Source organism: Vigna umbellata, chromosome 4 (assembly GCF_029865625.1).
Source record: "Vigna umbellata cultivar VRB3 chromosome 4, Vumbellata_1.0, whole genome shotgun sequence".
Classification (NCBI taxonomy): domain Eukaryota; kingdom Viridiplantae; phylum Streptophyta; class Magnoliopsida; order Fabales; family Fabaceae; genus Vigna; species Vigna umbellata.
The window spans coordinates 71,306,277-71,320,782 of record NC_142168.1 but is presented as its reverse complement, the minus strand read 5'-3'; the positions used below and the strand labels follow the sequence as shown (position 1 = coordinate 71,320,782).

At 42.4% G+C, this 14,506-nt stretch overlaps 2 protein-coding genes and 1 pseudogene across 2 annotated transcripts; 2 read left to right on the top strand and 1 right to left on the bottom strand.

Annotated features, from left to right (window-relative positions):
- Positions 1-11: 11 nt before the first annotated feature.
- Positions 12-2,119, top strand: LOC148201133 (lysine-specific demethylase JMJ25-like). Its single transcript, XM_088112081.1, has 6 exons — positions 12-207; positions 321-436; positions 900-999; positions 1,077-1,215; positions 1,552-1,609; positions 1,693-2,119. The coding sequence occupies exons 1-6, from the start codon at positions 94-96 to the stop codon at positions 1,934-1,936; spliced, it is 771 nt and encodes a 256-aa protein (XP_087968207.1). The 5' UTR covers positions 12-93; the 3' UTR covers positions 1,937-2,119.
- Positions 2,095-4,684, bottom strand: LOC148201132 (putative pentatricopeptide repeat-containing protein At5g08310, mitochondrial; annotated as a pseudogene).
- A 4,650-nt stretch (positions 4,685-9,334) lies between these two features.
- On the top strand, positions 9,335-13,891 carry LOC148201131 (uncharacterized). Its single transcript, XM_088113131.1, has 6 exons — positions 9,335-9,912; positions 10,222-10,684; positions 10,757-11,178; positions 11,395-12,323; positions 13,077-13,317; positions 13,420-13,891. Exons 1-6 carry the CDS (start codon positions 9,335-9,337, stop codon positions 13,889-13,891), a joined length of 3,105 nt encoding a protein of 1,034 aa, XP_087969257.1.
- The last annotated feature ends 615 nt before the right edge of the window (positions 13,892-14,506 follow it).

The following is a 14,506-nucleotide window of genomic DNA, read 5'->3' as shown; positions in this document are numbered from 1 at the left end:
GGGGGAAATTTGTTGGAGAAAAATGGTGAAAATAGCAGGAAAAGACTTGGGAGGAAAAGAAAAGTTGTTAAGGAAGGTGACGGTGAGTTTGAAATGCCTGCCGGTTTTTCGGGAAGTGGAAGTGACATTCGGAAACAACATAATTTTAAAAGCCGTAAAGTCAAAATAGAAGTTGTGATGCCGAAAAAGAATAAGAGGGATAAGGAGGTGAAGTGATTTATTATTTAATAAAAAGTACTTATGTTTGTTTGGGTTTAGCTTTTCATACAAACATGTTTTAGCTCACATTTGAGATGGTATTTCTGTTTGTCAATCAACAGTCTATTGAAAATCAATCCAATATGTGCCATCAATGCCAGAGAAATGATAAAGGCAGGGTTGTGAGATGCACAGAATGCAAAACCAAAAGATTTTGCATACCCTGTATTGAAAATTGGTATAACTACGTCTCACCTTGAAATTTATTTATTCTCTCTATTTAAATTGTAATGTCATGATATTGTATAGCATGCCTTGGTTGGTTCGGTAAGATCAATACACTGTTTATTTCTGCGCCATCACTGCATTGCCAGCTACTAAGTCGGTGTTACTGACATATTCTTTGTGCTGTAATATTTTAAGCAGAATATTTGAAAGACTAGAAATGACAAGCCGATGTATAAATGGCATGTCCATTGTTTACCCATATGTTAATGCTTTCTATGGGGAATTTCCAGAAGTTACGTAATATATGTCTAATATGGTCCCCTTTCCTATGTTAGGGGGAAATGACTTTAGTCGAAAGAAACAATTCCCATACCAATTTCTGGATCAGTTATTGCAAATATTTTGTAGTTTTGGTTTTGAATGATGATAACGTGACCAACTGTTAATCCTTGAAGTGTTTTCTGTGTGTTTAGGTATCCTCATTTGAAAGAGGATTGCATTGCAGAGGCATGTCCCGTGTGCCGTGGTAATTGCAACTGCAAAGCATGCTTGCGATCTGATGTACTTATTAAAGTTAGGTCTTCCCCCTTCAAGTGTCTTCATCTTTTCTGAGTTCAGCATTTAAAATGGTGTCACTTTGGTTGCTGTAGAAAATGAAGGCAAAAACCAGCACCAATAAAGATGAGAAGGTTGAGTTCTCTATGTGTTTGCTGCAAGTACTTCTTCCGTATTTAAGATTGTTGGATGAAGAGCAAAGGATTGAGAATGAGACAGAAGCTAAGATTCAGGGTATTTTTACATAACAAGTGTTGATTTTGGTTACTATTATGTGAATCAATGTTTCTCACAAAACAAATGAATTTGATGCAGAAGAAGACAGGATTTGTTCTTGCATGTTTGTTCCATCCAACGCATTAAGATACTCACAACTAAACCAATTTTTTGTATATCATGAAGCCACACATCTCTTTGCAATGAATTCTGAGTTGCAAACGAGAAAGAATTATCTGTTTTGTAATAATTGATAAGCTTTAAGTTTGCCTTTCATCTTATGCTCTAGTCAGAGTTTAGTACAAGTTCCATATATTTGCATTATATAATTTGCTGTTTGGATGTGCACTATAGGAATCTCAGAGCTTGAAGTAGTACACGCAGATTATTTTAAGGATGAACGTGTATATTGGTTGGTATCTTTCTCTCGCATCTTATTTTCTTTTTCCCAATTATGCTTGTATCTTTATTTATTAACTTAACACTCTCTTGCAGTGACAATTGCAAAATTTCAATATTTGATTACCACAGAAGCTGTACGGAATGTTCTTTCTATCTTTGTCTTATCTGTTGCCGTGAACTTCGTAGTGGTCAGCTTGTAGGGGGTGCAGATCCAATTACGTTGGAGTTTCCATTCAGAGGTCGTGATTACTTGCATGGTGGAAATGTAGATAAAACGGTAAACCAAACAGAATCAAATGCTGCTGCTAAGCCTCTAATTCGCGAATGGTTTCCCTGATTAAATTCGGTACAATATTAAACTAAGTGAAGTGAAGAAAATATCGACTCATCACATACCTTTCTTTTTGTGTACATTTGTTTCTTTTCAAATGTTTCAATTTTTACTTGTCCGATGTAACATTCCTTTGGCAGTGGCATAAACAATTTGATTAACCTTTATAATCCGACGTTTATCAAGCAATGCGTAGGAAGTTTGCCCTCTTCACTTAAAACTTTCATACCAGAGGATGTTCTGTGATCCTTGGAAAATTTGTCTATTGCATCCATCACAACGGGGTAACTTTTATCATGGGATTCTGGGAAAAATCCTGAATAAACCATCTCCTTAAAAATCTCAAATGCAGAGGCCAAGTCCATATCAGACAGAAAAGCACTGAGCAATGCAATATAAATGAACGAGTCGGGCTTCATTTCTTTCTGTTCCATCTCGCGTAAATAATGGAGTGCAATAGATGGCCTCTTGCAAATGCAAAGACCATAAATAAGTGCCATAAAAGCAACTCGATTAGGAGAACAACCTTTTTCTTTCCATCTCTTTCCAAACCAAGAGTGCATCATCAGGCCTTTCTTCTCTGCAAAACCCATCCACCAAAGTTGAGTAAGTGACGACATTGGGCTCCCTGTCTTCTTCAGACATTTTCGACAGAAGAGACATCGCCCTATCAACAGAACCACTTTTGCACCAACTATCTATAAGCAGACTGTAAGTCACAACTGAGGGACAGAGGCCCTTTACAACAATCTCATCCAACAATTTTTCAGCTTCTGCAACTCGGTTGACCTTGCAGAGCCCTCTGATCACTATGTTAAAAGCCACCACATCAGGACAATGGCCACGAGAACACAAATCCCTGAGCAAGTTCAATGCTCGGTCCACTTCTTGAATCTTGATCAAACCCCCCATTGCTGCAGAATAGGAAACTATGTCAGGAAGGAAACCTAGCTGAACCATGCTGTCAAGAAAATCGCATGCTTCTACAGCCCGACCACGATCACACAGTTCTTTCACAAGAAGGGTGGAATTTTTTATCCACGGTTCATGCCCACAAGCACGCATCACTTTCAACATATCGATCGCTCCTACGACATCTTTTCTTTTACACAGGCATCCATAAATTGAGTTGTAAGTGAAATGAGTTGGTTCAATTTCTGATTCTTTCATGTCTCTCAACAGCTCACGGCTCTCGTCCAATCTATCAGAATCGCAGAGACCATTGATCAGATTGTTGTAAATCAAAACGCTTGGCCTACCAACAAATTGTTTAAGGTCATTGAAAAGACTTAGAGCGAGGTCCAACTGACCATTTGTGAGTAAGCCATCAATCACGATGCTAAAGGAAGCGGCATTTGGGAAAACCAATCTCTTGTCCTTGAAGAAATCATCCATCTCGACATCAGTGAATTTGCTCTGAATCATCATCTGAAGAAGGCGGCAGGCTTCATCCACCTGTCCCTCATTAACATAACAAGTCAAAACAGCATTGTAAATCAAAACGAGAATTTTCTCCTCTTTATCTTCCAGAACCTCTTCTAGCAACTTGGTAATCACACTTCTGTCTGGAAAAGCCGATATCAACTTCGTAAAGATTCCAATATCTGGGGCAACCCCAAACTGCTTCATCTCCGAAAGCAAGCTCAGAGCTCTCTGAGCATCATTACTCTTACATAGTCCTCCAATGAGAACATCAAATAATGAAACAGGAGGAGTGAAGCCAACCCGACACATTTTCTCAAACAACTGAAGGGCCCTATCAACCCGATCCTCCTTGACAAACCCATGAATCAAAACACAGAAAGTCTTCTCACTTAGCCTCACCCCCTGTCTATCCATCCTCTCCACCAACTCAAACGCTTTATCCACATCCCCCCACTTGGAAAACAACAATGCCACCACAGAGCAAACACGCGCATCAATCAAACCCTTTTCCTTCATCCCATCATAAACCCTCAGAGCCTGATCAAACCTGCGAGCTTTGCAATAAGCTTGCACGACAGGCGTCAGCGTGAACTTATCAAATTCCCATCCAAACCCCTTCATCTCCTCCAACCTAGCCTCCACCAAATCAACCTCCCCGACCTTGGACAGAGCCTCCAACAAGCAGTTGTAGCAGTAAACATTGGGAACGCAAAGACCCTTCACCCGCATTTCATCGAACAGGTGGTGGGCCTCCTGCGCAAGGCCCACTTCGCCCAAACACCGAATGAGGAAGCCCAAGGCACCGGGCGTGAAGGAACAAGGAGCGGACTCCACGAGCTGTTTGACGACCGTTTTGAGATGGGTGGTTTGGCAGGAGCGAGAGAAGATAGAGGCGATGGTATTGTAGGTGTAACAATTATGGTGGTAGCCATACTGGTGTTGATCGGAGGCCCATTGGAAGAAGGAGAGGGCGAGTTTCCAAGTGGGGAGGCGCGTGAGAACGGACTCGACAAGGGGAGGCGTGAGGATGGGAGCGAAGAGGTTGAGTTCGGGCCCGGCGGCGTTGGGTTGTTGGGTGAAGACGGAGACGAGGTTGTCGGCCACAGAAGAATCATAATGAAGATTGTTATGGGGTGATCTCGAATATGAGAGTTTGGCGATTACAGAGAAAATAGAAGGGATTTTGAGTTTCTGGATTGCGACGACCATTAACACTCTTTCGCACGAACCACTCCAATTGACATTTGCATTACATTCCTATGTATAGAGGTGTGATTTGAGCCTCTGATCCAAGGGTTGACCGTGACACCTTCTAAAATCAAGCTTCAATTTTCTAGCCCACTTAACAGGGGTTTTTTTAAAAGCCCCAACCCCTAAAGCCCCACATAAAGTGGGCTGGGGTAGGGTTAGGTGATAACAGTTGAAAAACTGTTATTTTCATGATTAAAATTGGCACTAAAAGCAACCTTTACACTTAGAAACTAGCTTGAAATCATGTTTTTCTTCATATTTTTAGAAATAAGAGAGCTGGACAGGTTTATGCTTGATTTCAGTGTTTTTGAGCAGGTTTTAAGGTGAATTTGGTGAAAGAAGTGAAGAAGGTGAGAGATGGAATCAGAAAAGACATCAAAAAGTGCAAAAGGAGAAGCCGAAGTCACCGCTCAGCGGCAGTTTACCGCTGAGCGGCAATCAGGAGCTTACGGGAGATCCGCTGAGGGGCAAAATGGCCGCTGAGGGGAAGAAACGTCTCACGCACTTACCGCTGAGCGGTACTTTACCGCTGAGCGGTACTTTACCGCTGAGCGGCACTTTTATGGGCTTGGACCTAATTTTCTGTAATTTACGAATAATATATAAGCTTTAGGGTTTCCTAGGGTTAGGTATCTTTGGCTGGAACGAAGCAAACACTCTCTCTTCCACCCCTTTGAAGGAGGATCTTGGATGCTGAGGCTTCCTCTTCACCTTTTTAGGGTTTTATCTTTCATTCTTTCATTGTTATTCATCTAGGTTCACCATGAATATGGTGAACTAAACTCTGTATGTTTGTTAGGGAATCAATGTAATCTTTTGAAGCTCTCATATATGGAATTTGTTGTTACATCTTTTATTTAAGATCTATGCTTTCTTTCATCATTAGTTAGGGTTTTTCCTCTTTGCGTAATGCTTGCATTGTTTAACTCATTCGATGCATGATTATTGGTTTTGTCGATACGGGCGCGTACGGGGAAGTCTAGATCCGGGGAATTTCTCCCAATATCATATTGGTTGTCGTTAAGCTCCTGCACTTATGAACTAATCATTAGGAATGCTAGGAATTGTATGAACTCGTGATTAGAGAGAAGCCTTCTTGAAAGGTACTTTAGAGAGTGGCATTAACAATGATGATTTTAATGTTGAATTCCTAAAATATATGAGAGTGAAAAAGATGAAATTGAACCCCAACAACATATTCATACCTATATTTCATTGAAAGTGTTTATCGTTTGCTTTTGCCATTGATCAAAACTTCATGCAAACATATTTAATTTTCGTCTTTTGCATATAAAATCCAAATATTTCGTCTTTAAGTCGTAGCTAATCAATAAATCACACAACTAAACTAGGCCGTGAGTCCTTTGGGAAGAACGATACTTGGTCTTACCAAGTTTATTACTTGAACGATTCGGTCATACTTGCCGATTGAAAAACAAGTTTGTGACATCATATTTTGGTGTTCATAAATTTGTCCATCAAGTTTTTGGCGCCGTTGCCGGGGACTCTGGTTTAACTGGTTAATTTGTGTGATTGTTGATTATCTTTGACTTTAATTTTGAATTTCTGTTTTTATTTTCTGTTTTTATTTTTTTCGGGGACTTTAATTCTAGGGTTTTGTGTTCTTGTGTATGCAAGAGGCAATTCGAACTAGGAGCAAGAAAACAACAGAACCTCTGCTTGAAGGTCTAGACGAGAGTAGACGGAGGAGAGGAATCCGAACATCTAGAGAACTTTTCCCTCCTCCGGAAACTCTGTTGCAACCATCACCACAAGGTTCTGTTCATAGCACAGAAAATATGGAGAACAATAATATCAGAAGAACTCTTGCTGACTACACCAATATAGCTGGACCTCAGCACTTTAACAGTATAGCTAGACCTAGAGTCAATGCAGCTAACATGGAGGTCAAACCAGCACTAATCCAACTGGTGAAAAGCAATCAATTTAATGGGTTATCTCATGAAAGCCCATATGAGCACCTTACTACCTTCAATGAGATTTGCAACACCGTCAAAATTAATGGGGTGCCAGATGAAGCGATCAAACTTAGTTTGTTTCCTTTCTCATTGGGAGGCAATGCTAACACTGCAAACCTCTGTCAAATCAAATTAATGCACCCACGTCATTGCTCAGTATCATTAAAACGCACTCACATTCTCTGCCGCACGTCTGCCATGTGTCAAGTTGGAACATTCTAAAATCAGTAGTGGAAGACAGGTGTCCACGTGTGAGAGAATGTCCGTTTGACATGGGGAAGAGAACTGAATTTTTCTGAAACACTCCTTCCCATTCTCTGCATGCACTCTTCTTCTTCCTCAAAACTGATTTCTCATTTCTCCACCTTCTCTCTAGAACCATTTCACCTTCTCTCTACTGTAACTCACCACCCTCTTCTCCGATCACGTTTCAGAGCCGTAGGAACGTTCCCTGCGTCGTGAGCTCCATTTTGGACCGAACAGCTCCAGATTCTGTAACCGGTATGTTTCCCAACCTAGACGCTCGTTTCTGGATTACCTGCGAACCCAGATTCAGCTGCATGCAAGGGTATAAGCTAAATTTTTCTACGTTTCTTTTGGTTAGATTTAGTGAAGAACTTAAGGAAAACGTTGAGTGTAGAAAAGCCATAGTTGGACAGTCAAAGTCATACTCTTAGGACGTTTCACTCACTGATCCGGGTAAGGGAAGCTTATTAATTTAATTGATACTTGTATGATGTATGAAAGCATGATATGAACTGTATGCATGAGACGTATGCTGATTGATTTGTTATGAACGATCGCTGTTATAATAAATATGATATATGTTGGTTGAACGTTATGTTGATGATTGATAAGTATGAATGATTAATGTGAATCATATAAAGTTTATAAATTGACATTGATATGAAGTATAAAGTATGAACTGATATGTTGAAATTTGGGATCTGTAATAGATGAAAAAATCTGAATGTAAATTACTCCCTATGATAAAATACGTTCGTCATCGTACGGTCTTATACTGTTCGGTTTCCTAGTAAGTGACTTAAAATGGAATTCTTTCATTCGGGAAGAATTCTAATCGAGAACGAGCGTCCTCATGTGAAATACTAGGTTTAAGCGTTTGGCTCAGCCTAGTGATACCGTATACCTTAAATTAAATAGCGCTCGGTCTTATACCAAGCGTTCGTCCTAAATAGCGCTCGGTCTTATACTAAGCGTTCGTCCTAAATAGCGCTCGGTCTTATACCAAGCGTTCGTCCTAAATAGCGCTCGGTCTTGTACTAAGCGTTCGTCAAAATTGGTGCTCGGTCATCTACCTAGCGTTCGTCATAAGTGGTGCTCAGTCTTATACCAAGCGCTCGTATTATTGAATAACCACTTTGATAAACTAGCGTTCGTTCAAGTATTATAATATTCACCTTTCCTCACGTTCGTTCAATTACTGACATCGGTCTTCCATATGCGAATTACTACACAGATAGTTCTAAATATTTTGACTCTCCTTCTTACATTGGATCTGGTCTAAGGTCTTCATAATGAATTTTTCTTTAAGTACCAGTGTACATCCAAACGAGTTAGTTCATTTAACTGACCGCATAGATAGTAACAATCGTTACAGACTTCTTCGTTCATTCAATACATTCCCTTGACGTTCGTCCTAGTTCTTCAGAGGGCTGAACGTTCGTTATTTTATGCTCTTAAATCTAAAGATGAAATTGAGGATAAATTATAAGGACTTGAAGTGTGAATACTATATTGAGTGATTATACGATTATGGATTTTGGACGAGCGTTCCAGGGAGGAACGACTCATATATGTTGATTATGGAATTTGGTAAAGTATGACTGTGGTCATGCTAATGCTGGCTGGTCCATCCTGATGTTCCGTGAGTACCATCCTCACGTAGAGGGGGTATGTCATGTGTGGGAACGGCAGGAGGTTCTATTCCTTAGGGGTACTTTGGATAGGACTAACCTCGAGTGGCAGCTGTTGAGTGTATCCCAGTTACTACATCACTCGGGTTCAAGGACGCCTGTAGCTACACAGATTCATACAGTCCGGACGGTCTGTCTAGTATATATATATATATATATATATATATATATATATATATATATATTCCTATGTTGTTATATACTAAGTTACTTGTTGTGTGAATTGAAATGTTAAGTGTATATGTTGATGTATGAATTAAATTATATAAGCTTACCCTTTCGTTTTCCTTGTGTTGTCTATCGTCTATGTACGTTCGTCCTGTCTTGCAATGATCATCCGTGTGGATGTGAGCAGAAGGCGTGGCCACTTTGGAGGACGTGATTGAAGAAGAGAATCTGGTTGAAGTGGAAGTCAAGGCCGAGCCTTAGACCGCTCGTTTGAATTAGAGGTTTAGATGTTAGTTTTCATTCTGACGTTCGGTTATTAATTTTGTAAAACCGTTCATCCTAGCTTCTATTATTCTGATAGTACTGTATTGAATTTCTGTAACTAAAGCGTTTTGGCTTTTGAACTTTAATCTTAGTTTAAAGACTGCATTGTTTACTGTTAAATGTAATTAATTCTTATTTATGGTAATTACTGTATTTTGGGATGTTACATTAGTGGTATCAGAGCAGTTTTGTTCTTTTAAGGACACTGTAGGTTATGAGTACACTGTGTTTTTGCTGTGTGCTTATTGTGTGTTTAATGAGTTATTATTTTTAACTCTTGAACATAACTAACGTTCGTTTTTCTCTGGTCCAGAGAACACATGGCGCCTAGACTCCCTCCTCCACCACAACCAAATGAGCTTGAGGCATCCAACAACGCTAGGTTGTTGGAAACAGTCATTGAGAGACTGCAGCAACAGAACACCATCTTGATGGAGCAGAACGCCGCTGCTCTACAGAGTCTGGAGGCCGCACGCGCCAACACTGAGGCAACCCAAAGGCAGTTGATGGAAATTATCGCTGCCACCAGAGGTACACCAGGGGCGTCATCTTCCAATACTAACCATCCAACCGAGTGGAGTTTGGAGAGTTTTCTTCAACACCATCCGGTTAAGTTCAGTGGGAAGTGCCTCCCTGATGAGGTAGATCAGTGGCTAAGAGACATGGAAAGAATATTCAACGCCAAGAGATGCCCGGACGAGAACAGGTTGGCGTTCACAGAATACTTGTTGACGGGAGAAGCAAGCCACTGGTGGGCGAGCATGAGAGCAATCTTAACGGACGCCCAAAATCCCATCACATGGGAAGTATTTCGGGGCAAATTTTATGAAGAATACTTCCCTGACAGCGTCCGTTTTGCTAAGGAAGTAGAGTTTCTGCACCTGGTCCAAGGCGGAATGTCTGTTTCTGAATATACGAACAAGTTCAAACACTTGGTTCGTTTCAATACGATGGCCACCAGTGAAGAGTGGCAGTGTAGGAAGTTTGAGAACGGACTGCGGAGCGACCTGAAGGTTTTAATTTCCAGCTTATGTTTATGGACGTTTCCTGCTATGGTTGAGAGGGCCAAGGTATTAGAGAAGAACATGGCAGAAGCAGAACGACACAAGAAATAACAACAAGTAGTAAGGGGACCCATCGTATCAAGAAGCAACGTCAATCAGAGGAGATCCCCTTACGCTCGTCCAAATCAATCATCTAATGCAAGCGGGTCTCAAGCATTGGTTCCTGGCGGACAGTCTGGGCAGCAAGGAAACGTCACTTGTTTCCAGTGTGGAGGGCCGCATTACCGTTCGTCATGTCCTCAGCTGGTGGGAGGAAAACACTGCACACGTTGTGGAAGGAATGGGCACTTGGAGAGCGAGTGCAACATGGGTGGACGTGCAGTGATGAGGCCACCAAATGCTGGAAGGAACCAACCAAGAGGTGGTCGAGCCCAAGCAGTGGGACGCGTTTATGCTATAACTGGTGCGGAGGCAGCAAGCTCAGGTACACTTATCACCAGTACCTGCTTAATTTATGGAACGTCTTGCTGTGTGTTGTTTGACTCTGGGGCGACTCACTCCTTCATCTCGAAGGCATGTGTTGAAAAATTGGGAATAACCGAGAGGGAGATGCAGTTCGACTTGGTGGTGTCAACCCCAGCGGATGGAGAGATTAGGACGTCTACCGTATGCATTAGATGTCCCATTGTGGTTGAGGGGCGTAGTTATAAGGTGAACTTAATCTGTTTGCCTTTGAAGGAGTTAGAAGTAATTTTAGGAATGGATTGGTTGGCTACCAATCGCATTCTTATAGATTGTGGTAAGAAGGAATTAGTGTTTCCGGATGAAGATGAAGAAGAGTTATCAGTAACGCTCGGTCAATTAAAGGAGGACATAATGGAAGGTGCGAGCTGTTTTCTAATCATGACGCATGAAGACCAGGAGTTCGGAGGTTTGAGGCAGGAACGAACGTCCAGAGTTGGCAGTAAAGGACGATCTGTGGTGGATGAGTTTCCGGACGTCTTTCCGGAAGAAATACCTGGACTACCTCCTGCTCGTGAAGTTGAATTCACCATTGATTTGGTGACGACAGCAGCACCTATCTCCGTTCAGCCATATAGGATGTCGCCAGCTGAATTGGCTGACCTCAAGAAGCAGATTGAAGAATTGATGGAAAAGCGGTTTATCAGACCGAGCGTATCACCTTGGGGAGCGCCTGTACTCTTAGTGAAGAAGAAAGATGGCAGCTCTCGGTTGTGTATAGACTACAGGCAATTAAACAAGCTGACCATCAAGAACAAGTATCCACTACCAAGAATAGATGACTTGTTGGATCAACTGCATGGGGCCACAGTGTTCTCGAAGATTGACTTGCGGTCTGGATATCATCAAATCAGAGTGAAGGAGGACGACATCCAGAAGACTGCTTTCAGGTCTCGTTACGGACACTACGAGTATGTAGTGATGCCGTTCGGTGTGACGAACGCACCAACAATCTTCATGGATTACATGAATCGGATATTCAGGCCGTATTTGGACAAATTTGTGGTCGTCTTCATAGATGATATTCTCATCTACTCCAAGACACAAGCCGAACACGAAGAACACTTGAGGGCAGTACTGACCGTGTTGAGGGAAAAGGAGTTATATGCAAAGCTGTCCAAGTGTGAATTTTGGATGAAGGAAGTACAATTTTTGGGGCATGTGGTGTCGGCTGGAGGCATCTCGGTAGATCCAGCTAAGGTGCGAGCAGTACTGGAATGGGAAAGTCCACGTTCGGTCACTGAGGTTCGTAGCTTTGTGGGACTCGCGGGCTACTACAGACGCTTTATTGAAGGATTCGCCAAGATAGTGGCTTCGCTAACTCAGTTGACCCGGAAAGATCAGTCGTTCGCATGGACCGATCGATGTGAAGCGAGCTTCCAGGAGTTGAAAGTAAAATTGACGAGCGCTCCAGTTCTGATTATACCAGACACGGCCAAACCGTTCGAGGTGTACTACGACGCCTCTCACCAAGGTTTGGGTTGTGTGCTGATGCAAGAGAAGCGAGCGGTAGCGTACGCGTCTCGTCAATTGAAGATTCACGAGAAAAATTACCCAACGCACGACCTAGAATTGGCAGCGGTCGTTTTCGCATTGAAGATTTGGAGGCATTATCTGTACGGATCTACATTCCAAGTCTTTAGTGACCACAAGAGCCTCAAGTACTTATTTGATCAGAAGGAGTTGAACATGAGGCAGAGGCGTTGGTTAGAATTCTTAAAAGATTATGAGTTTGAGCTGCTTTATCATCCGGGAAAGGCTAACGTAGTGGCGGACGCTCTAAGCAGGAAGGCAGTGCATGTCTCGGTTATGATGGTTAAAGAGCTGAGTTTAGTTGAGAGCTTCAGAGATCTAAGGTTGCAGTTCGAATTGAAGCCGAGCAACATCAAATGCTGTAACCTTAGAATATCCAGTGACGTCTTTGACCGTATTAAAATGAAGCAACGCAAGGATGAAGAACTGGTGAAGATTTTGAGCACGCTCGGTTCAGATCAAGCCAAGGAGTTTAGTGCTGGAACGGACAACCTATTACGATACATGGGCAGGACATGCGTTCCTAATGATGGCGAGCTGAAGCAGATTATTTTGGAGGAAGGGCATCATAGTCGTCTTAGCATACACCCTGGTATGACTAAGATGTATCAAGACCTTCGGCAGTCATTCTGGTGGCCTGGAATGAAGAGTGATGTTGCTCGTTTTGTGGCATCATGTTTAACTTGTCAAAGAGCAAAGGCTGAACACCAAAGACCAGGTGGTTTGCTTCAGCAGTTGGAGATTCCCGAATGGAAGTGGGACAGCATTTCCATGGATTTTTTGACCCATCTACCACGCACGGTCAGAAATCATGATTCAATATGGGTGATTGTGGATCGTCTAACGAAGAGCGCCCACTTCCTAGCAGTTAACTTGAAGATGTCGATGACCAATCTAGCCAAGTTGTACATCAAGGAGATCGTTCGTTTGCATGGAGTCCCTTCAAGCATCGTTTCTGACCGAGATACGAGATTCACATCTCGGTTTTGGCAATCCTTGCAAGGTGAATTGGGAAGCAAGTTGCAGATGAGTTCAGCTTATCACCCTCAGACGGACGACCAATCTGAGCGGACAATCCAAACGCTGGAAGATTTATTGAGGACGTGCGTCCTAGATCACTTAGGCGCTTGGGATGAGATCTTGCCGCTAGTGGAGTTCACGTACAACAATAGCTTTCAGTCTAGCATAGGAATGACGTCGTTTGAAGCTCTCTATGGTAGGAAGCGCAGAACGCCACTTTGTTGGTTCCAGGAAGGAGAGAACGTGCTAACTGGACCCGAACTGATCCAGCAAACAACGGAGAAGGTAAAGTTAATACAAGAGAGATTGAAGACGTCCCTTAGCAGGCAGAAGTCCTATGTGGATAGACGAAGAAGACCTTTGGAGTTCGCTGCAGGAGATCAAGTCTTTCTTAGACTCAATTCGATCACTGGGGTAGGCAGAGTCGTTCGTCCAAAGAAGCTATCCCCCAAGTTCATAGGACCTTATCAAATCTTGAAGAAGATCGGACCAGTGGCGTATGAACTAGCTTTACCACCTCAACTGTCAAATCTTCATCCAGTATTCCACGTTTCCCAGCTCCGGAAGTACATAGCCAATCCTTCTCATATATTGGAGTTGGAAGACGTTCAATTGCGCCAAGACCGAACGCTAGAATTGCAACCAGTACGTGTAGAAGATCGCCGCACCAAGCTATACAAAGGAAAAGACGTTCGTCTAGTTAAAATGGTGTGGGACGAGAAGACTGGTGACTCAACGTGGGAAATAGAGGAGGCCATGAAGGACTTGTATCCCCACCTGTTTCAGGGTAAGTACTAATTTTCGAGGACAAAAATTTTTGTAGTTAGGAGGAATGTGAGACCTTGGAAAATTACCACACTGCAAACCTCTGTCAAATCAAATTAATGCACCCACGTCATTGCTCAGTATCATTAAAACGCACTCACATTCTCTGCCGCACGTCTGCCATGTGTCAAGTTGGAACATTCTGAAATCAGTAGTGGAAGACAGGTGTCCGCGTGTGAGAGAACGTCTGTTTGACATGGGGAAGAGAACTGAATTTTTCTGAAACACTCCTTCCCATTCTCTGCATGCACTCTTCTTCTTCCTCAAAACTGATTTCTCATTTCTCCACCTTCTCTCTAGAACCATTTCACCTTCTCTCTACTGTAACTCACCACCCTCTTCTCCGATCACGTTTCAGAGCCGTAGGAACGTTCCCTGCGTCGTGAGCTCCATTTTGGACCGAACAGCTCCAGATTCTGTAACCGGTAAGTTTCCCAACCTAGACGCTCGTTTCTGGATTACCTGCGAACCCAGATTCAGCTGCATGCAAGGGTATAAGCTAAATTTTTCTACGTTTCTTTTGGTTAGATTTAGTGAAGAACTTAAGGAAAACGTTGAGTGTAGAAAAGCCATAGTTGGACGAGTCAA

Excerpts from the sequence above, each read along its gene's own strand:
- LOC148201133 (XM_088112081.1), top strand. The coding sequence starts at position 94 with ATGCCTGCCGGTTTTTCGGGAAGTGGAAGTGACATTCGGAAACAACAT. Across the intron at positions 1,000-1,076 it reads GATCTGATGTACTTATTAAA|AAAATGAAGGCAAAAACCAG; the intron begins GTTAGGTCTTCC and ends TGGTTGCTGTAG. Across the intron at positions 1,610-1,692 it reads AAGGATGAACGTGTATATTG|TGACAATTGCAAAATTTCAA; the intron begins GTTGGTATCTTT and ends ACTCTCTTGCAG.
- LOC148201131 (XM_088113131.1), top strand. The coding sequence starts at position 9,335 with ATGGCGCCTAGACTCCCTCCTCCACCACAACCAAATGAGCTTGAGGCA. Across the intron at positions 12,324-13,076 it reads CGTAGTGGCGGACGCTCTAA|GTGAATTGGGAAGCAAGTTG; the intron begins GCAGGAAGGCAG and ends AATCCTTGCAAG. Across the intron at positions 13,318-13,419 it reads CGCAGAACGCCACTTTGTTG|GCAGAAGTCCTATGTGGATA; the intron begins GTTCCAGGAAGG and ends GTCCCTTAGCAG.